General features: G+C 42.1%; 1 protein-coding gene and 3 long non-coding RNA genes across 4 annotated transcripts; 2 read left to right on the top strand and 2 right to left on the bottom strand.

Moving 5' to 3' along the window:
- The first annotated feature begins 4,701 nt into the window (after positions 1 to 4,701).
- On the top strand, positions 4,702 to 5,405 carry LOC118565555. The gene is made up of 3 exons (XR_004932443.1): positions 4,702 to 4,776; positions 5,076 to 5,234; positions 5,330 to 5,405. It is a non-coding gene; the product is annotated as an uncharacterized LOC118565555 (long non-coding RNA).
- Positions 5,406 to 5,430: 25 nt separating this feature from the next.
- LOC118565556 lies at positions 5,431 to 5,763 on the bottom strand. Its single transcript, XR_004932444.1, has 3 exons — positions 5,668 to 5,763; positions 5,545 to 5,591; positions 5,431 to 5,472 (listed from the first exon to the last, which is right to left on the bottom strand). It is a non-coding gene; the product is annotated as an uncharacterized LOC118565556 (long non-coding RNA).
- Positions 5,764 to 14,740: 8,977 nt separating this feature from the next.
- Positions 14,741 to 15,876, top strand: LOC118565138. Its single transcript, XM_036144819.1, has 3 exons — positions 14,741 to 15,316; positions 15,583 to 15,662; positions 15,837 to 15,876. The coding sequence occupies exons 1-3, from the start codon at positions 14,741 to 14,743 to the stop codon at positions 15,874 to 15,876; spliced, it is 696 nt and encodes a 231-aa protein (XP_036000712.1).
- Positions 15,877 to 15,889: 13 nt separating this feature from the next.
- On the bottom strand, positions 15,890 to 16,472 carry LOC118565376. The gene is made up of 3 exons (XR_004932363.1): positions 16,175 to 16,472; positions 16,052 to 16,098; positions 15,890 to 15,979 (listed from the first exon to the last, which is right to left on the bottom strand). It is a non-coding gene; the product is annotated as an uncharacterized LOC118565376 (long non-coding RNA).
- Between the last annotated feature and the right edge of the window lie 7,019 nt (positions 16,473 to 23,491).

Genomic DNA, 23,491 nt, shown 5'->3' on the forward strand with positions numbered 1-23,491 from the left:
CCAAAATTACTTCAACGGAAGGTTTCCAGATGGATATGCGGAGCAAATCTATCTGGCGGAGTCAGGTAAATGACTCTGGGTAAGATTGGCAACTGTACTGAAGAGAAATCTAGGATTATTTTTATTCTCCTCAATTAATGATGAAAACTATGCTGCTCTAACGCTGCGAAGGGTCTTTTTATAGAACGCTGATCTGAATTAAACCAGGGAGCCAGCTTCCTGTGAACAATCACCTTGTTTTTCAAGGGAGCTACATTGTCTAATGCAAAACGCAACAAGGAAGTGACAGTGTCAACAAAAGCGTCAATTTGTGAATGGGAAGAAAAAACATTGCTGCTGTCTAAGGGGCATTTCTGTGATACTTAGAATATTAAAAGGGGGACAGACTCTTTAAAGTTTGATACAGCATTATCTGATAAAGATCTACTATAATGGAACCGTCTTTTGGGGGTGGAGACCTCAGTTAAACAAGAAGGTAGAAGAGAGAAAAAAGGAGAAAAGGTGAAAGAAAGAGGAGAGGAAAAGGGAGAGAGCAATATAACATCCTCTGAGTCTGCTTCTACACCTGCAAAGAGAGATATAAAAAGACGACCCATGGGCCCATCCACCTGGAGATGGGGCCAACATGAACCTTCTGCCCGCATCCTCACTAAGACTAAGAACGTAGAGAACATGGACCCGGTTCTGAAGTCCTCACTAAGACTAAGAACGTAGAGAACATGGACCTGGTTCTGAAGTCCTTCCACTAAGACTAAGAACGTAGAGAACATGGACCCGGTTCTGAAGTCCTCACTAAGACTAAGAACGTAGAGAACATGGACCCGGTTCTGAAGTCCTTCCACTAAGACTAAGAACGTAGAGAACATGGACCCGGTTCTGAAGTCCTTCCACTAAGACTAAGAACGTAGAGAACATGGACCCGGTTCTGAAGTCCTCACTAAGACTAAGAACGTAGAGAACATGGACCCGGTTCTGAAGTCCTTCCACTAAGACTAAGAACGTAGAGAACATGGACCCGGTTCTGAAGTCCTTCCACTAAGACTAAGAACGTAGAGAACATGGACCCGGTTCTGAAGTCCTTCCATGGCTCCCTGTATCTCAGAGAATAGACTTTAAAATCCTTCTGTTAGTCTATAAATCCCTGAATTAGCACCTAAATACATCACAGACTTGTTATCAGTGCATCAACCCTCCAGACCACTCAGGTCTTCTGGCTCCAGCCTGCTCTGCAGAACCAGAACCAGAACCAGACATGGAGAAGCAGCACTTAGTTCCTATGCTCCACTTACCGAACTGTTTTACTGAAACATCACTAGTTTAAGTTTGTAGTCCAACTGTTTTTAATGTTTGCTTTTAATTTCCATTTTATCATGTTGTATTTTGTTTAAAATTTTCTACATTTTATTCCAACTTGCTTTTATTTTGTTTTTATTTTCCTATGTTTTAATCATGTGCTAACTCTTGATCTCTCCTGTATTGGTCCAAAAATTATTACTTCAGTTTTGTTTTGATTCAATTGAAGAACATTTTGGCACATCCATGCATTGATTTCTTCTAAGCATTTACTCAGTGCTTGAATGGGTTCATAGTCACCTGATGACATGGTGATGTAGATCTGTGTGTCGTCTACACAGGACTACAGAAAATGCACCAAAAAACCACCACATATAAGAACATTTTTACCTCCTGTAGTCTGGGTGTGAGTGGAGTCTCCCAGTGGTCTGCCACAGGGTATCTCTAAAAACATCTATATAGTAATTTTGTTAGCTACAAAAATAGTTTTGAATTTATCCCTTGAAAAATGTATAGGGCTAGCCATAAAATAAGTTTTATCATAATGTAGTGAGATTGTAAAAACTATTTGATTTCTTCATGTTTGCTATTAATTATCTGTTAAATATTTGATTTAAAATGTTCATGAGCCAGTAAAGAAATAATGGTTAGACACTGTAGTTAGACTGAGGAGTTAGACACTAAAACTAAGTTTAGCCATTAAAGTTTATCTAAAGTTAGCAAAAAACAAATGTTAGATCAGAATGAAGCATTAAAATGCACCAACTTTGGTCATAGCTGTGTATAAAAACATGCTTATTTATGGTCTGCTATTGAAAAGTATCCCAGGTTAGCCATGAAAACTATTCGGTTAAGATCGGTCATTAAAAAGTAAATGCTTGAGTATTTGGTTACAATAGCAAATAAAATAACTTGGCTGATATTAGGTGTTAAAAATCTGGTAATACGTTAAACTGGTAGTGGTTATGTCCTAAAAACAAATTTATTTTAAGTTAAGAATTTTGATTTTGCTATGAAAAGCAGTTTTATTTACCAAAATAAAAGCAGTTAATGAATCACATTATAAAATAACATAGTTAAAGTTAAACAATATTTAAAGTAGACATTAAAATATACTTAGTCAGAGATGTAAGAGAACTTACAAAAAGTATTCATGGTTGGTCATAAAATTTGGTTCATATTATTCAGTAACAAAATACTGGTTTAAGATAGCCATTGAATTTATATAGCTTCAATGGCTACAAAAGGACATTTGCTAATGTAGCAGCTGCAAATCATATCACTAAATCAAGGGTTTAAACAAGTCCTTAAAACATTCAAATGCACACGATGAAGGATTAAAATGTGCTTATAAAATATTTTTCCCATCAGCCATGAACACAGTTGGTGAAAATGAAGTTTGTGATTTATAGAGAAGATGCGTGGCGATGGAGAGGTGGTAAAGGTTTAACCAGTTGACTAACTAACCTGGTCACCATGTGTGATTCTGCTGAGAGGAGCTTTAATATGTAGAAACATATTTATGAGAAAAAAACATAGATTTTTTGGGAGTATTGATGTGTTTTAATGTTGAGAATTGTGAAGCAAAAATTTCAAGGCTTTGCTTTAGTGCAACTTGTGTGAATTCACCAAATGCTCGACACCTTCAAAAACAAAAAGCAAAATTGAAGCGGAGCTATTTATTAAACTCCAGGAAGTAAGTAGCAAAGAAATCAAACTAAGAGGCATTCAAGCGTTTATTGTGAAATCCTGTATTTTAATGAAGGAATATCATATTATAAGTAATTATTCTGCAGCAAATCAGCAACCTAAGAAAAAACGAACACAAGATGTCTCTTTCTAATAAATTTAGCATTTAAATAAAATCAAAAGTTGACTCTATCTCAGGTGTGAAAATGACCTGATGGACGATAAATCCATTCAGTCAGCCTTCTTCTGACTCTGTGCCCACTCCTCCCACAGAGAGCCCAGCTCTTTCTGCAGGTTGTCTGAATCCTTTCTCAACTTGAACAAACCTCTTCTTCTATGGGGAACAATTTCTTTATTGAGCTTATTGGTTGTGCGGGTAAGTTTGACCTCAAAGCCGTAGGCCAGGGAGGACAAGGTCACCTTAAACCTCTCCAGGCTTTCATAAACCTTCATCTTCAGATGATGGTCATGGTGATGATGGTCTTTGTGGTCATGGTGATGATGGTCTTTGAGGTCTTGATGATGGTGGTCTTTGTGGTCATGGTGATGATGGTCTTTGTGGTCATGGTGGTCTTTGTCATCATGGTGGTCTTTGTGGTCATGGTGGTCTTTGTGGTCATGGTGATGATCATAATGAGAGTAACCAAAAAGTTTGTACAAAAGTTGGTGATAGTCATGGTGGTCTTTGTCATCATGGTGGTCCTTGTGGTCATGATGATGGTGGTCTTTGTGGTCATGATGATGGTCATGGTGGTCTTGGTCATCATGGTGGTCCTTGTGGTCATGGCAGTCTTTGTGGTCATGATGCTGGTGGTCTTTGTGGTCATGATGATGGTCATGGTGGTTTTTGTCATCATGGTGGTCTTTGTGGTCATGATGATGGTGGTCTTTGTGGTCATGATGATGGTGGTCTTTGTGGTCATGATGATGGTGGTCTTTGTGGTCATGGTGATGGTGGTCTTTGTGGTCATGGTGATGATCATAATGAGAGTAACCAAAAAGTTTGTTCAAAAGTTGGTGATAGTCATGGTGGTTTTTGTCATCATGGTGGTCTTTGTGGTCATGATGATGGTGGTCTTTGTGGTCATGATGATGGTGGTCTTTGTGGTCATGATGATGGTAGTCTTTGTGGTCATGGTGATGATCATAATGAGAGTAACCAAAAAGTTTGTTCAAAAGTTGGTGATAGTCATGGTGGTTTTTGTCATCATGGTGGTCTTTGTGGTCATGATGATGGTGGTCTTTGTGGTCATGATGATGGTGGTCTTTGTGGTCATGATGATGGTGGTCTTTGTGGTCATGGTGATGGTGGTCTTTGTGGTCATGGTGATGATCATAATGAGAGTAACCAAAAAGTTTGTTCAAAAGTTGGTGATAGTCATTGTGGTTTTTGTCATCATGGTGGTCTTTGTGGTCATGATGATGGTGGTCTTTGAGGTCATGATGATGGTCATGGTGGTTTTTGTCATCATGGTGGTTTTTGTGGTCATGGTGATGATCATAATGAGAGTAACCAAAAAGTTTGTACAAAAGATGGTGATGGTCACGATGATGTGGGTGACTATGATGATGATCATAGTGGTCATGAGGATAATGATGATGCGTGTTATCCAGGTGTTCAAAGCACTTATCTACATGCTCATGCAGATCCTGGATCTTCTCCTGCAGGGCAATTTTGAAGCCTTTGGGGTCCAGGGCTTCAATGTAGTGGGCGGCACACTCCTTCAGCCCCTCCAGCTTGGAACGGGTCTGAGCTGCCAGCTCCTTGGCGTGGTGGTGGACGTCAGCTTCCAGGTAGTGCAGAAAATGCTCCAGGTCTTGCTTCAGGTGATCTATCTCATAGCGGACGCTATTGTAAAAGTTGTTGGTCCACCGAACTATATGAGTGTACACATTATGGTAGAAGTTGTAGATGAGGTCGATGCTCTTTGAGATGAGGGAGCTGCAGAGACACAGACAGAACCCTGATGAACATCTGGTTTTAGGTTTCAATTAAACATTAAATCAGTTAACTTTCTAAAGTGTCTTTTTATGTTTATTCATCTTTTTCAACATATTTAAACACCTAAAAGGGAGAAATCTGCTTTATTCAGAAGGAGAAACAGCATCAGTCCAGAGAGAGTGACCTTTCAGCCTACAAGAACCCAAAGATCCATCCTGCAAGCATGTCAAGGTTGGCTAGAAACATACATGTGCTTCTGACCTGGAGGGTAAAGAGAATCTTCATGGTTTCATAAGAGGCTATAATAGCAGTAAATAAATATTTTCAGTCTCTGCCTAAATCTCAGTGAATCCATCCAGATTTAAAGCTCTGTAGAAATACATTTGAGATTTCCTCTCACCACAGATACTGTCCTGGAGGCGAGTGTCTGATATCCCGCACATAGTCTTCTGGGGTCAACGTTGACTGCTGAACATATTGCCAGTAAGCATCCTGCGCCATTTCTACCTGCCTTTGGCTTGGGGGTTCATAGTGTCCACCATTACAACCTGCAGAGACAACACACTTTAAAGCCTTTTTTATCTTCTGACATTTTTACCAAAGCATCAAGACATTCTGACCTGAGAGAAAGATGAAGACGAGGACAACGAGGACCTTCATGACTGCACTGAAAGAAAGCCAGAGTTAACTCTTTGAGATCAGGTTGGTTACAGAGAAGCTCTGCAGAGGAGCTGGAGTCCTACCTGCTCAGCCAGCCAGTCAGCTGATGAATGTTGGAGGAGTCCTCGTCAGTATTTATAGGTGGCTGAATTGAATGGAGATGCTGAGCTCAGTGCTGTCACAGCGTAAAGAAACCAGGATGAACATCTTCATGAACATCACGTTTAGTTTTCAGATCATCTAAACCTGCTGATGCTTTTTACATTAAATCATTTGTCTCCTTCCACATAACACTTTGTGGAAATCAGTAAAAATACATTGAAGAGGCAACTTTGCTGTTTTGCATTCAGTTTGAGGTCGGAGCCACAGTTTCAGGATTGATTCAAGCTCAGATCTTTTCTTCAACTCTTTAAATCTGCTAAACGTGGACTATAAGGTTTCCTGTTGTAGTTAAATGATCTAAAACTCCTAAATCAAAATGGACTTTAATAATGGAAAACTGTACAATAAAATTAAGCTATCAAACATTGTTTATAAAGAACTGTTTTTGTTTGTTTTGTTTTGTGTCCTGTCTGGCAATGTGGCATTGCCAACAAGAGCCCAACAGATTCTACTTTCACAAGTGGAGCCTTACTGCTTTAGACTTAGACTTAGACAACTTTATTTGTCATTTTATATGCACAGAGTGCGTACAGAACGAAATTTAGTTTGCATACAGCTTGAAAATGACAGTAAATTGCAGGAAATTACAGGATAAAATTGCAGGATAAAGTGCAGCAGTGATTTAACAGTAAAACAATTGAAATGTAAACATTGCATGAGAAAGAGACAGTGTGCGATCACAGTGTATAGGTGAGTATTTTTTAAAAACCATTTGTATGTGCAGAAATGATTTGTGCAAGAATGCATTTTAGAAACTAAGAGTTCAGCAGCATTTGTAATGCTAGATAAGGATGCAATGATGCAAATGTGCAAATATGCTAATGTGGTACAGAGTCCAGTTTAGAGCTTCAGCAGTTCAACAGTCTGATGGCAACAGGGAAAAAGCTTTTGCAGAACCTGGTGGACCTGCAGCGGATGCTGCGGAACCTCTTCCCAGAGGGCAGCAGGGAGAACAATCCATGGTGGGGGTGTGAGGGATCGCTGATGATGTTACGGGACACGCAGCGCTGGGATGAAATGTCTTTTATGGAGGGAAAAGGAGCCCCGATGATCCCTTCTGCTGTCCTCACCACTCTCCTCACATTCTTCCAGTCGGAGGCACTGCAGCCTCCACACCACACAGACAGACAGCTGGTCAGAATGCTCTCTATGGTGCTTCTGTAGAAAGTCGTGAGGATGGGCGGGGGCAAGAGGGCTCTCCTCATCCTCCGCAGGAAGTACAGTCGTTTCTGTGCCCTCTTCACCAGTGACGTGGTGTTCACAGACCAGCTGAGGTTTAGCCATAGTACTCCACTTGATTTATATATGCAAGAAGCTTTACTATAATCTATGCAGGAAATATTTCATGTTAAATGGACACTGAAACACTTCAATTAAATTTTATTTATATAGCGCCAATTCATGAAACACGTCATCTCCATGCACTTTCCAAAGTCAGACTCCATCAGATCCTCCAGGTTGGTGAGAAAGTTTCCTCTCTAAGGAAACCCAGCAGGTTACTTCAAGTCTCTCCAAGCAGCATTCACTCCTCCTGAAAGAGCGTAGAGCCACAGTGGACAGTCGTCTGCATTGTTGATGGCTTTGCAGCAATCCCTCATACTGAGCATGCATGAAGCGACAGTGGAGAGGAAAACTCCCCTTTAACAGGGAGGAAAACCTCCAGCAGAACCAGAACCAGGCTCAGTGTGAACGCTCATCTGTCTCGACCCACTGGGGCTTAGAGAAGACAGAGCAGAGACACAGAAAGCACAGAAGCTCACATTGACCCAGGAGTACTTTCTATGTTAGAGAAGACAGAGCAGAGACACAGAAAGCACAGAAGATCACATTGACCCAGGAGTACTTTCTATGGTAGAGAAGACAGAGCAGAGACACAGAAAGCACAGAAGCTCACATTGACCCAGGAGTACTTTCTATGTTAGATGGTAATAGAGGATGATCTGTCTCCCCTGATGATGTCACAGCTAACAGAACACCAGACCAGGTGTACCTTCTATGAAGAGAAATAAGACAGAGAACAAAAAGTTAAAAGCTGAAATGACAACAAGCAATGCAGATTGGAGAGCAGTAGGAGAACTCAGCAGAGTGAGAGAAATAGGCCCTGATGTCCTCCAGCAGCCTAAGCCTATAGCAGCATAACTATAGAAATAGCTGTTGTGCAATTATACACTGTTTAAAAGTTATTTAATGTTTGATAAACAACTCTCTTTCTGTTATGTATTGTCCGGTGGATTTCAGCTCGCTGATATCAGGACAATAGTTGAAAGGGATGAATTCGAGCACTGGCGTTCTTTTACCTTTCACCTCTTCGGGCTGAGCCCGGCCGGGCTCCATGGGCAAAAGCCCGGCCACCAGACGCTCGCCAACGTGCCCCACCTCCAGGCCTTGCTCCAGAGTGGGGCCCCGGTGACCCGCGTCCGGGCGAGGGAACACGAGGTCCAACAATCGTACTCATCATAAGGGGAGTTTTGGGCTGCGCTTTGTCTGGTCCCTCACCTAGGACCTGTCTGCCTTGGGTGACCCTACTAGGGGCTTAAAGCCCCTGACAGCATAGCTCCTAGGATCATTGGGACACTCAAACCCCTCCACCACGGTAAGGTGGCAGCCCAGGGAGGGGCGCCAGAGGGGCACTCTGGAGTTGCCCATGGTGAGAGGCGCCGAGCTGGGGTTGGCATACTTGTTGCCCCCCATCTCGGTGCCTGCACGTTGGGGTTTTCCCCGGTGAACGAGAGGGTGGCCTCCCTCCGCATTCGTGTGGGGGGACGGGTTCTGACTGTTGTTTGCGCTTATGCGCCAAACAGCAGTTCAGATTACCCACCCTTTTTGGAGTCCTTGGAAGGGGTACTGGAGAGTGCCCCTCCTGGGGACTCCCTCGTTTTGCTGGGGGACTTCAACACTCACGTGGGCAATGACAGTGGGACCTGGAGGGGCGTGGTTGGGAGGAATGGCCCACCTGATCTAAACTCGAGTGGTGTTTTGTTGTTGGACTTCTGTGCTCGTCATGGATTGTCCATCACAAACACCATGTTCAAGCATAAGGGTGTCCATATGTGCTCTTGGCACCAGGACACCCTAGGTCGCAGTTCAATGATCGACTTTGTTGTCGTTTCATCTGATCTGCGGCCGTATGTCTTGGACACTCGGGTGAAGAGAGGGGCGGAGCTCTCCACCGACCACTACCTGGTGGTGAGTTGGCTCCGATGGCGGGGGAGGAAGCCGGTCCGACCGGGCAGGCCCAAACGTACTGTGAGGGTTTGCTGGGAACGTCTGGCAGAGTCCCCTGTGAGGCGGAGCTTTAACTCCCACCTCCGGGAGAACTTTAAACACGTCCCGAGGGAGGCGGGGGACATTGAGTCTGAATGGACCATGTTCCACGCCTCTATTGTTGAGGCGGCTAGTCGGAGCTGCGGTCGCAAGGTTGTCGGTGCATGTCGCGGCGGCAACCCTCGAACCCGCTGGTGGACACCAGCGGTGAGGGAAGCCGTCAAGCTGAAGAAGGAGTCCTACCGGGCTTTTTTGGCCTGTGGGACTCCGGAAGCAGCTGATGTGTACCGGCAGTCGAAGCGGCAGGCAGCTCGGCTGGTCGCCGAGGCAAAAACTCGGGCGTGGGAAGAGTTCGGAGAGGCCATGGAGAAAGACTTCCGTACGGCTTCGAAGCGATTCTGGTCCACTATCCGGCGTCTCAGGAGGGGGAAGCAGTGCAGTACCAACACTGTTTACAGTGGGGGTGGTGTGCTGCTGACCTCGACTCGGGACGTCGTGCGTCGGTGGGCGGAATACTTCGAAGACCTCCTTAATCCCACCAACACGTCTTCCATTGAGGAAGCAGAGCCTGAGGACTCTGGGTCGGGTTCTCCCATCTCTGGGGCTGAGGTTGCCGAGGTTGTTAAAAAGCTCCTCGGTGGCAAGGCCCCGGGGGTGGATGAGATTCGCCCTGAGTACCTTAAGGCTCTGGATGTTGTGGGGCTGTGTTGGTTAACGCGGCTCTGCAACATTGCGTGGACATCGGGGGCAGTTCCCCTGGATTGGCAGACTGGGGTGGTGGTCCCCCTATTTAAAAAGGGGGACCGGAGAGTGTGTTCCAACTACAGGGGAATCACACTCTTAAGCCTCCCTGGTAAGGTCTATTCAGGGGTTCTGGAAAGGAGGGTCCGTCGGATAGTCGAATCTCGGATTCAGGAAGAGCAGTGTGGTTTTCGTCCTGGCCGTGGAACACTGGACCAGCTCTATACCCTCAGCAGGATTCTTGAGGGGGCATGGGAGTTTGCCCAACCAGTCTACATGTGCTTTGTGGATCTGGAGAAGGCATTCGACCGTGTCCCCCGGGGGATCCTGTGGGGGGTACTCCGGGAGTATGGAGTACCGGACCCTTTAATAAGGGCTGTCAGGTCTCTGTACGACCGGTGTCAGAGTCTGGTCCGCATTGCTGGCAGTAAGTCGGACTCGTTTCCGGTGAGAGTTGGACTCCGCCAAGGTTGCCCTTTGTCACCGATTCTGTTCATAACTTTTATGGACAGAATTTCTAGGCGCAGCCAAGGTGTTGAGGGGATCCGTTTTGGTGGCCTTAGGATTGCGTCTCTGCTATTCGCGGATGACGTGGTCCTATTGGCTTCATCAGGGCGTGATCTACAGCTCTCACTGGAGCGGTTCGCAGCCGAGTGCGAAGCGGCCGGGATGAAAATCAGTGCCTCCAAATCCGAGACCATGGTCTTGAACCGGAAAAGGGTAGAGTGCCTTCTCCGGGTTGGGGAGAATGTGCTGCCCCTAGTGGAGGAGTTCAAGTATCTTGGGGTCTTGTTCACGAATGAGGGGAAGATGGAGCGGGAGATCGACAGGCGGATTGGTGCAGCGTCTGCTGTGAAGCGGGCGCTGTACCGATCCGTTGTGGTGAAGAAAGAGCTGAGCCAAAAGGCGAAGCTCTCGATTTACCGGTCGATCTACGTTCCTACCCTCATCTATGGTCACGAGCTTTGGGTCGTGACCGAAAGAACGAGATCCCGGATACAAGCGGCTGAAATGAGTTTTCTCCGTAGTGTGTCTGGGCTCTCCCTTAGAGATAGGGTGAGGAGCTCAGTCATCCGGGGAGGACTCAGAGTAGAGCCGCTGCTCTACTCTTACGTGCGACGACGAATCTGATTGGTTCATTTGGCCCGTCTATCACCAACATAGGCCAATCAGCTAACCAGTATTTTCGCCCCTTCCCAAAATTACTTCAACGGAAGGTTTCCAGATGGATATGCGGAGCAAATCTATCTGGCGGAGTCAGGTAAATGACTCTGGGTAAGATTGGCAACTGTACTGAAGAGAAATCTAGGATTATTTTTATTCTCCTCAATTAATGATGAAAACTATGCTGCTCTAACGCTGCGAAGGGTCTTTTTATAGAACGCTGATCTGAATTAAACCAGGGAGCCAGCTTCCTGTGAACAATCACCTTGTTTTTCAAGGGAGCTACATTGTCTAATGCAAAACGCAACAAGGAAGTGACAGTGTCAACAAAAGCGTCAATTTGTGAATGGGAAGAAAAAAACATTGCTGCCGTCTAAGGGGCATTTCTGTGATACTTAGAATATTAAAAGGGGGACAGACTCTTTAAAGTTTGATACAGCATTATCTGATAAAGATCTACTATAATGGAACCGTTTTTTGGGGGTGGAGACCTCAGTTAAACAAGAAGGTAGAAGAGAGAAAAAAGGAGAAAAGGTGAAAGAAAGAGGAGAGGAAAAGGGAGAGAGCAATATAACATCCTCTGAGTCTGCTTCTACACCTGCAAAGAGAGCTATAAAAAGACGACCCATGGGCCCATCCACCTGGAGATGGGGCCAACATGAACCTTCTGCCCGCATCCTCACTAAGACTAAGAACGTAGAGAACATGGACCCGGTTCTGAAGTCCTCACTAAGACTAAGAACGTAGAGAAAATGGACCCGGTTCTGAAGTCCTTCCACTAAGACTAAGAACGTAGAGAACATGGACCCGGTTCTGAAGTCCTCACTAAGACTAAGAACGTAGAGAACATGGACCCGGTTCTGAAGTCCTTCCACTAAGACTAAGAACGTAGAGAACATGGACCCGGTTCTGAAGTCCTCACTAAGACTAAGAACGTAGAGAACATGGACCCGGTTCTGAAGTCCTTCCACTAAGACTAAGAACGTAGAGAACATGGACCCGGTTCTGAAGTCCTTCCACTAAGACTAAGAACGTAGAGAACATGGACCCGGTTCTGAAGTCCTTCCATGGCTCCCTGTATCTCAGAGAATAGACTTTAAAATCCTTCTGTTAGTCTATAAATCCCTTAATTAGCACCTAAATACATCACAGACTTGTTATCAGTGCATCAACCCTCCAGACCACTAAGGTCTTCTGGCTCCAGCCTGCTCTGCAGAACCAGAACCAGAACCAGAACCAGACATGGAGAAGCAGCACTTAGTTCCTATGCTCCACTTACCGAACTGTTTTACTGAAACATCACTAGTTTAAGTTTGTAGTCCAACTGTTTTTAATGTTTGCTTTTAATTTCCATTTTATCATGTTGTATTTTGTTTAAAATTTTCTACATTTTATTCCAACTTGCTTTTATTTTGTTTTTATTTTCCTATGTTTTAATCATGTGCTAACTCTTGATCTCTCCTGTATTGGTCCAAAAATTATTACTTCAGTTTTGTTTTGATTCAATTGAAGAACATTTTGGCACATCCATGCATTGATTTCTTCTAAGCATTTACTCAGTGCTTGAATGGGTTCATAGTCACCTGATGACATGGTAATGTAGATCTGTGTGTCGTCTACACAGGACTACAGAAAATGCACCAAAAAACCACCACATATAAGAACATTTTTACCTCCTGTAGTCTGGGTGTGAGTGGAGTCTCCCAGTGGTCTGCCACAGGGTATCTCTAAAAACATCTATATAGTAATTTTGTTAGCTAGAAAAATAGTTTTGAATTTATCCCTTGAAAAATGTATAGGGCTAGCCATAAAATAAGTTTTATCATAATGTAGTAAGATTGTAAAAACTATTTGATTTCTTCATGTTTGCTATTAATTATCTGTTAAATATTTGATTTAAAATGTTCATGAGCCAGTAAAGAAATAATGGTTAGACACGGTAGTTAGACTGAGGAGTTAGACACTAAAACTAAGTTTAGCCATTAAAGTTTATCTAAAGTTAGCAAAAAACAAATGTTAGATCAGAATGAAGCATTAAAATGCACCAACTTTGGTCATAGCTGTGTATAAAAACATGCTTATTTATGGTCTGCTATTGAAAAGTATCCCAGGTTAGCCATGAAAACTATTCGGTTAAGATCGGTCATTAAAAAGTAAATGCTTGATTATTTGGTTACAATAGCAAATAAAATAACTTGGCTGATATTAGGTGTTAAAAATCTGGTAATACGTTAAACTGGTAGTGGTTATGTCCTAAAAACAAATTTATTTTAAGTTAAGAATTTTGATTTTGCTATGAAAAGCAGTTTTATTTACCAAAATAAAAGCAGTTAATGAATCACATTATAAAATAACATAGTTAAAGTTAAACAATATTTAAAGTAGACATTAAAATATACTTAGTCAGAGATGTAAGAGAACTTACAAAAAGTATTCATGGTTGGTCATAAAATTTGGTTCATATTATTCAGTAACAAAATACTGGTTTAAGATAGCCATTGAATTTATATAGTTTCAATGGCTACAAAAGGACATTTGCTAATGTAGCAGCTGCAAATCGTATCACTAAATCAAGGGTTTAAACAAGTCCTTAAAACATTCAAATGCACACGATGAAGGATTAAAATGTGCTTATAAAATATTTTTCCCATCAGCCATGAACACAGTTGGTTAAAATGAAGTTTGTGATTTATAGAGAAGATGCGTGGCGATGGAGAGGTGGTAAAGGTTTAACCAGTTGACTAACTAACTTGGTCACCATGTGTGATTCTGCTGAGAGGAGCTTTAATATGTAGAAACATATTTATGAGAAAAAAAACATAGATTTTTTGGGAGTATTGATGTGTTTTAATGTTGAGAACTGTGAAGCAAAAATTTCAAGGCTTTGCTTTAGTGCAACTTGTGTGAATTCACCAAATTGACGACACCTTCAAAAACAAAAAGCAAAATTGAAGCGGAGCTATTTATTAAACTCCAGGAAGTAAGTGGCAAAGAAATCAAACTAAGAGGCATTCAAGCGTTTGTTGTGAAATCCTGTATTTTAATGAAGGAATATCATATTATAATTAATTATTCTGCAGCAAATCAGCAGCCTAAGAAAAAACGAACACAAGATGTCTCTTTCTAATAAATTTAGCATTTAAATAAAATCAAAAGTTGACTCTATCTCAGGTGTGAAAATGACCTGATGGACGATAAATCCATTCAGTCAGCCTTCTTCTGACTCTGTGCCCACTCCTCCCACAGAGAGCCCAGCTCTTTCTGCAGGTTGTCTGAATCCTTTCTCAACTTGAACAAACCTCTTCTTCTATGGGGAACAATTTCTTTATTGAGCTTATTGGTTGTGCGGGTAAGTTTGACCTCAAAGCCGTAGGCCAGGGAGGACAAGGTCACCTTAAACCTCTCCAGGCTTTCATAAACCTTCATCTTCAGATGATGGTCATGATGATGGTGGTCTTTGTGGTCATGATGATGGTGGTCTTTGAGGTCTTGATGATGGTGGTCTTTGTGGTCATGGTGATGATGGTCTTTGTGGTCATGGTGGTCTTTGTCATCATGGTGGTGTTTGTGGTCATGGTGATGATCATAATGAGAGTAACCAAAAAGTTTGTACAAAAGTTGGTGATAGTCATGGTGGTCTTTGTCATCATGGTGGTCCTTGTGGTCATGATGATGGTGGTCTTTGTGGTCATGATGATGGTCATGGTGGTCTTTGTGGTCATGATGATGGTCATGGCAGTCTTTGTGGTCATGATGCTGGTGGTCTTTGTGGTCATGATGATGGTCATGGTGGTTTTTGTCATCATGGTGGTCTTTGTGGTCATGATGATGGTGGTCTTTGTGGTCATGATGATGGTCATGGTGGTTTTTGTCATCATGGTGGTTTTTGTGGTCATGGTGATGATCATAATGAGAGTAACCAAAAAGTTTGTACAAAAGTTGGTGATAGTCATGGTGGTTTTTGTCATCATGGTGGTCTTTGTGGTCATGATGATGGTGGTCTTTGAGGTCATGATGATGGTCATGGTGGTTTTTGTCATCATGGTGGTTTTTGTGGTCATGGGGATGATCATAATGAGAGTAACCAAAAAGTTTGTACAAAAGATGGTGATGGTCTCGATGATGTGGGTGACTATGATGATGATCATAGTGGTCATGAGGATGATGATGATGATGCGTGTTATCCAGGTGTTCAAAGCACTTATCTACATGCTCATGCAGATCCTGGATCTTCTCCTGCAGGGCAATTTTGAAGCCTTTGGGGTCCAGGGCTTCAATGTAGTGGACGGCACTCTCCTTCAGCCCCTCCAGCTTGGAACGGGTCTGAGCTGCCAGCTCCTTGGCGTGGTGGTGGACGTCAGCTTCCAGGTAGAGCAGAAAATGCTCCAGGTCTTGCTTCAGGTGATCTATCTCATAGCGGACGCTATTGTAAAAGTTGTTGGTCCACCGAACTATATGAGTGTACACATTATGGTAGAAGTTGTAGATGAGGTCGATGCTCTTTGAGATGAGGGAGCTGCAGAGACACAGACATAACCCTGATGAACATCTGGTTTTAGGTTTCAATTAAACATTAAATCAGTTAACTTTCTAAAGTGTCTTTTTATGTTTATTCATCTTTTTCAACATATTTAAACACCTAAAAGGGAGAAATCTGCTTTATTCAGAAGGAGAAACAGCATCAGTCCAGAGAGAGTGACCTTTCAGCCTACAAGAACCCAAAGATCCATCCTGCAAGCATGTCAAGGTTGGCTAGAAACATACATGTGCTTCTGACCTGGAGGGTAAAGAGAATCTTCATGGTTTCATAAGAGGCTATAATAGCAGTAAATAAATATTTTCAGTCTCTGCCTAAATCTCAGTGAATCCATCCAGATTTAAAGCTCTGTAGAAATACATTTGAGATTTCCTCTCACCACAGATACTGTCCTGGAGGCGAGTGTCTGATATCCCGCACATAGTCTTCTGGGGTCAACGTTGACTGCTGAACATATTGCCAGTAAGCATCCTGCGCCATTTCTACCTGCCTTTGGCTTGGGGGTTCATAGTGTCCACCATTACAACCTGCAGAGACAACACACTTTAAAGCCTTTTTTATCTTCTGACATTTTTACCAAAGCATCAAGACATTCTGACCTGAGAGAAAGATGAAGACGAGGACGACGAGGACCTTCATGACTGCACTGAAAGAAAGCCAGAGTTAACTCTTTGAGATCAGGTGGGTTACAGAGAAGCTCTGCAGAGGAGCTGGAGTCCTACCTGCTCAGCCAGCCAGTCAGCTGATGAATGTTGGAGGAGTCCTCGTCAGTATTTATAGGCGGCTGAATTGAATGGAGATGCTGAGCTCAGTGCTGTCACAGCGTAAAGACACCAGGATGAACATCTTCATGAACATCACGTTTAGTTTTCAGATCATCTAAACCTGCTGATTCTTTTTACATTAAATCATTTGTCTCCTTCCACATAACACTTTGTGGAAATCAGTAAAAATACATTGAAGAGGCAACTTTGCTGTTTTGCATTCAGTTTGAGGTCGGAGCCACAGTGTCAGGATTGATTCAAGCTCAGATCTTTTCTTCAACTCTTTAAATCTGCTAAACGTGGACTATAAGGTTTCCTGTTGTAGTTAAATGATCTAAAACTCCTAAATCAAAATGGACTTTAATAATGGAAAACTGTGCAATAAAATTAAGCTATCAAACATTGTTTATAAAGAACTGTTTTTGTTTGTTTTGTTTTGTGTCCTGTCTGGCAATGTGGCATTGCCAACAAGAGCCCAACAGATTCTACTTTCACAAGTGGAGCCTTACTGCTTTAGACTTAGACTTAGACAACTTTATTTGTCATTTTATATGCACAGAGTGCGTACAGAACGAAATTTCGTTTGCATACAGCTTGAAAATGACAGTAAATTGCAGGAAATTACAGGATAAAATTACAGGATAAAATTGCAGGATAAAGTGCAGCAGTGATTTAACAGTAAAACAATTAAAATGTAAACAATGCAGGAGAAAGAGACAGTGTGCGATCACAGTGTACAGGTGAGTATTTTTTAAAAACCATTTGTATGTGCAGAAATGATTTGTGCAAGAATGCATTTTAGAAACTAAGAGTTCAGCAGCATTTGTAATGCTAGATAAGGATGCAATGATGCAAATATGCAAATATGCAAATGTGGTACAGAGTCCAGTTTAGAGGTTCAGCAGTTCAACAGTCTGATGGCAACAGGGAAAAAGCTTTTGCAGAACCTGGTGGACCTGCAGCGGATGCTGCGGAACCTCTTCCCAGAGGGCAGCAGGGAGAACAATCCATGGTGGGGGTGTGAGGGATTGCTGATGATGTTACGGGACACGCAGCGCTGGGATGAAATGTCTTTTATGGAGGGAAAAGGAGCTCTGATGATCCCTTCTGCTGTCCTCACCACTCTCCTCACATTCTTCCAGTCGGAGGCACTGCAGCCTCCACACCACACAGAGAGACAGCTGGTCAGAATGCTCTCTATGGTGCTTCTGTAGAAAGTCGTGAGGATGGGCGGGGGCAAGTGGGCTCTCCTCATCCTCCGCAGGAAGTACAGTTGTTTCTGTGCCCTCTTCACCAGTGACGTGGTGTTCACAGACCAGCTGAGGTTTAGCCATAGTACTCCACTTGATTTATATATGCAAGAAGCTTTACTATAATCTATGCAGGAAATATTTCATGTTAAATGGACACTGAAACACTTCAATTAAATTTTATTTATATAGCGCCAATTCATGAAACACGTCATCTCCAGGCACTTTCCAAAGTCAGACTCCATCAGATCCTCCAGGTTGGTGAGAAAGTTTCCTCTCTAAGGAAACCCAGCAGGTTGCATCAAGTCTCTCCAAGCAGCATTCACTCCTCCTGAAAGAGCGTAGAGCCACAGTGGACAGTCGTCTGCATTGTTGATGGCTTTGCAGCAATCCCTCATACTGAGCATGCATGAAGCGACAGTGGAGAGGAAAACTCCCCTTTAACAGGGAGGAGAACCTCCAGCAGAACCAGAACCAGGCTCAGTGTGAACGCTCATCTGCCTCCACCCACTGGGGCTTAGAGAAGACAGAGCAGAGACACAGAAAGCACAGAAGCTCACATTGACCCAGGAGTACTTTCTATGTTAGAGAAGACAGAGCAGACACACAGAAAGCTCAGAAGCTCACATTGACCCAGGAGTACTTTCTATGTTAGATGGTAATAGAGGATGATCTGCCTCCCCTGATGATGTCACAGCTAACAGAACACCAGACCAGGTGTACCTTCTATGAAGAGAAATAAGACAGAGAACAAAAAGTTAAAAGCTGAAATGACAACAAGCAATGCAGATTGGAGAGCAGTAGGAGAACTCAGCAGAGTGAGAGAAATAGGCCCTGATGTCCTCCAGCAGCCTAAGCCTATAGCAGCATAACTATAGAAATAGCTGTTGTGCAATTATACACTGTTTAAAAGTTATTTAATGTTTGATAAACAACTCTCTTTCTGTTAGGTATTGTCCGGTGGATTTCAGCTCGCTGATATCAGGACAATAGTTGAAAGGTATGAATTCGAGCACTGGCGTTCTTTTAACAGCAAACCCTGCACACACATAGAATAAAGGAGTGACAACTTCCCTTTAGGATCAAGAATTTATTAACAGAAATAAAATGAACATCCAGAGAACATCACTATATAATACTGTTTATCTGAATTAACACTATATTTCAATCAACAAATCCTCTCTACTAGGCTAGTGAAACTTAACTAAAACTACCAAGCAAAATGACGATAAAAAGAAGCTAAGGAACTATGTACATTCAAAAGACACAAAAGATAAAACAAAGTGGTTTATCATCATCATAAGAATAATTCAGTGAATCCTGGTTCACTGCAGATCTGAGTTCCAGAGTTCAACTTAAAGAACATGGAATGAATTTAATGGAATTATCTTAACTAATTTAGAACAAAATTTGGAATGTGTTTAAACCCATTCACAATGCAATTCCTGAGTTAAACAAAACATTTTTTGATGAAATAACATTTTAAAGAATGATTTTCTCAGTAAAATCATTAACTTTAGGGACGCTCAATTTTATTAATGCGGTTATACCTCCGGGAGGCTAGAGGTCGCTGTAGCAATCTGTTGCTAAAGTCGGCTAATCCTAAAGTTAAACAAAACGCCTTTAAATCGTCATTAATATTCCATATTGATGCGGTAATAACGCTCAACTATCGAGCAATGGTGGAGTGAAACGAACAAGCCTTATGCTTGAAACCAGCCTTTATCGGGCCCATCCGGGAACCGGAATTTACCAGAGCTGATAGCATTTAGGCTAGTGGGCTTTCGGCACTAATTTTAAAAGCTCCGACTATATTTTTGTGGTAATGAGTGAGCTTCATGTGTTTAACAACACAATGTAACGCATTACACAAATCTTTCCAAATAAACCATTTAACTCTCCCTGCTCATCCTCTGCCAACCTGTGGGTGCCTCGGTGTGAGTTCGGTTCACTTTGGGCGTCCAAGGAAGAGCAGTGGTCCAGGGAAAACGTTGGTTATTTCAGCAGCAGACATGTTGCTATGAGCTAGCTGAAACGTGGTTGAGGTTAGCCCGGCCCGACGTCCTTCATATAGTCTCTGAGCTCTCAGCTTGTCTGGTGAGGGAAGGTGACCGATCCGCTGTCTCGCGTCCGCTTTCCTGCAACAGCTGACAAAAATAAACAAAGTTGTTTCGACATTCTTTACTTCGCGGCTGGTTGCGCAGAAGTCAGAGTGCAACTTAGCTTCGACCTGGTCGGTGAGGACGAGAAACCTGTTTAATATGGGATTGAAATGACATGTCTTGGTCAAAAATAACACCAAGATTTTTTACTTTATTACTAGAGGCCAAGTTAATGCCATCCAGATTAAGTGATTAAGAAGTTTATATTTTGAGAACTCTGGTCCAAAGATTACAACTTTTGTCTTGTCTGAATTTAAGTGCAGGAAATTTAAAGTCATCCAGTTTTTGATGTCATCAACACATGGCTGTTGTCAAAATAATTGATTGGATTCATCAGGATTTATGGATAAATATAGCTGAGTATTATCAGCATAACAGTGGAAATTAATCCCATGCTGTCTGATAATTTTGCCAATCAGAAGCATATATATCAGTGACGTGCAGTCAGGGGAGGCAAGTGAGGCCAAACCTCACTTGTCATCATCAAAAGAAAGAAAATATATAATAATGATAACATAATATAAATTGTGATTCACTCAGTCATTTGTATTAAAAGTTATTTTTTTAATCTAATTTCCTAATTTTTGATCATATTCTCTTTAAAATCGCAGACTTTTCGCTATTTTTCATGTAAATCCTTGGTGCCGCTTGATAGCGAAGCCGGTGAGGCCGCAGCGAGCTTGGCCTCCCCTGGGATTGCGCAATCCCATGTTAACTGCGCTGACTTCCATTCTGTGAATGCATCTTCCTGTCTCTAGATCATAAATTCAATTGTTCAAACAGTTATGAACTGATTTTCCACCATTTAATGTATGTGGATTACGAATTGTGTTTTGATCATCAAACTGTGTGCAGGCAACATGTTTTCTTGCTGCTGGCCGATCATAAACAGCAAAGAACTGGTTGTAGGTGATGCCGGCAGTTCCTTGGCCTCTAGGCAGGGGGCGCTCAAGGGGCACCGCTCCTGATCCCAAAACTGTAAAATGACAGCAAGTTATGAATGTATTATTAGCGAGTTATGCTAAACAAGTAAAGCACTAAAAAGACTCTAAACATACAGCAGGAACAGGACTGATGAAGGAAGGCTTTCCTCCCTGGCAGTGAGCTCCACTGAGACTGAGAAACTTTTAAATCTGAAGAAGATAAAGAGAACTTTTACCGGAAAATTACCGATATTTTTGTGCAGAAAGAGCGCCGCATGGACTTCATTTATAAGTAGAGGTAAGACAGCGATAATTATTCATGTTTTGTTTTTGTAATGAAATGTGCATAATGTGTGTTATATTTTTTATAATGCGTTACAAATTCCGAAATCCATCATAACTCATAAACTGTTACCAATCAAATGACAAATAATTTAGTTTTTTTCATCAAAGAATCAATATATTTTTCCATGTCTCTTGGTGAATTGATTTGGCTCAATCAGTCTCCTTCAGCACTTTGCAATGAGTCTACTCTGTAGAGTGGATATATTTGTAAATCTGACTCTGATGAGGTCAGTGCCTCGCCAGCTATGAACTCTACCGCACGTCACTGATATATATATAGTAAAGAGAATTGGCCCAAGGACTGAACCCTGTGGTACTCCACAGGTGACCCTAGAGTTTGAAGAAGATTTATTATTAATATGAACAATCTGGAATCTGTCTGATAGATCAGATTTAAACCAGCCTAATGCTTTCCCCTTAATCCCTACTGTATGCTCAAGTCTTTGTAGGAGAATATTGTGATCAACTGTAACAAATGCAGCACTGAGATCTAACAGGACAAGTACAGACACAAGTCCATTATCTGAGGCCATGAGAATATCATTAGTGACCTTCACCAGAGTTGCTTCAGTGCTAAGATGAGCTCTGAAGCCTGACTGAAACTTTTCAAATAGGTTCATTTTTTCCCAATTATTTTATTTTTAATGGAATCAATTTATTTATGAAGAATCCCATAAAGCCATTACTGCTGAGAGCTAAGGGAATGGATGGATCAATGGAGCTATGACTCTGGGTAAGATTGGCAACTGTACTGAAGAGAAATCTAGGATTATTTTTATTCTCCTCAATTAATGATGAAAACTATGCTGCTCTAACGCTGCGAAGGGTCTTTTTATAGAACGCTGATCTGAATTAAACCAGGGAGCCAGCTTCCTGTGAACAATCACCTTGTTTTTCAAGGGAGCTACATTGTCTAATGCAAAACGCAACAAGGAAGTGACAGTGTCAACAAAAGCGTCAATTTGTGAATGGGAAGAAAAAACATTGCTGCCGTCTAAGGGGCATTTCTGTGATACTTAGAATATTAAAAGGGGGACAGACTCTTTAAAGTTTGATACAGCATTATCTGATAAAGATCTACTATAATGGAACCGTCTTTTGGGGGTGGAGACCTCAGTTAAACAAGAAGGTAGAAGAGAGAAAAAAGGAGAAAAGGTGAAAGAAAGAGGAGAGGAAAAGGGAGAGAGCAATATAACATCCTCTGAGTCTGCTTCTACACCTGCAAAGAGAGCTATAAAAAGACGACCCATGGGCCCATCCACCTGGAGATGGGGCCAACATGAACCTTCTGCCCGCATCCTCACTAAGACTAAGAACGTAGAGAACATGGACCCGGTTCTGAAGTCCTCACTAAGACTAAGAACGTAGAGAAAATGGACCCGGTTCTGAAGTCCTTCCACTAAGACTAAGAACGTAGAGAACATGGACCCGGTTCTGAAGTCCTCACTAAGACTAAGAACGTAGAGAACATGGACCCGGTTCTGAAGTCCTTCCACTAAGACTAAGAACGTAGAGAACATGGACCCGGTTCTGAAGTCCTTCCACTAAGACTAAGAACGTAGAGAACATGGACCCGGTTCTGAAGTCCTCACTAAGACTAAGAACGTAGAGAACATGGACCCGGTTCTGAAGTCCTCACTAAGACTAAGAACGTAGAGAACATGGACCTGGTTCTGAAGTCCTTCCACTAAGACTAAGAACGTAGAGAACATGGACCCGGTTCTGAAGTCCTTCCACTAAGACTAAGAATGTAGAGAACATGGACCCGGTTCTGAAGTCCTTCCATGGCTCCCTGGATCTCAGAGAATAGACTTTAAAATACTTCTGTTAGTCTATAAATCCCTTAATTAGCACCTAAATACATCACAGACTTGTTATCAGTGCATCAACCCTCCAGACCACTCAGGTCTTCTGGCTCCAGCCTGCTCTGCAGAACCAGAACCAGAACCAGACATGGAGAAGCAGCATTTAGTTCCTATGCTCCACTTACCGAACTGTTTTACTGAAACATCACTAGTTTAAGTTTGTAGTCCAACTGTTTTTAATGTTTGCTTTTAATTTCCATTTTATCATGTTGTATTTTGTTTAAATTTTTCTACATTTTATTCCAACTTGCTTTTATTTTGTTTTTATTTTCCTATGTTTTAATCATGTGCTAACTCTTGATCTCTCCTGTATTGGTCCAAAAATTATTACTTCAGTTTTGTTTTGATTCAATTGAAGAACATTTTGGCACATCCATGCATTGATTTCTTCTAAGCATTTACTCAGTGCTTGAATGGGTTCATAGTCACCTGATGACATGGTGATGTAGATCTGTGTGTCGTCTACATAGGACTACAGAAAATGCACCAAAAAACCACCACATATAAGAAGATTTTTACCTCCTGTAGTCTGGGTGTGAGTGGAGTCTCCCAGTGGTCTGCCACAGGGTATCTCTAAAAACATCTATATAGTAATTTTGTTAGCTAGAAAAATAGTTTTGAATTTATCCCTTGAAAAATATATAGGGCTAGCCATAAAATAAGTTTTATCATAATGTAGTAAGATTGTAAAAACTATTTGATTTCTTCATGTTTGCTATTAATTATCTGT

Source organism: Fundulus heteroclitus, chromosome 13 (assembly GCF_011125445.2).
Source record: "Fundulus heteroclitus isolate FHET01 chromosome 13, MU-UCD_Fhet_4.1, whole genome shotgun sequence".
Lineage (NCBI taxonomy): Eukaryota > Metazoa > Chordata > Actinopteri > Cyprinodontiformes > Fundulidae > Fundulus > Fundulus heteroclitus.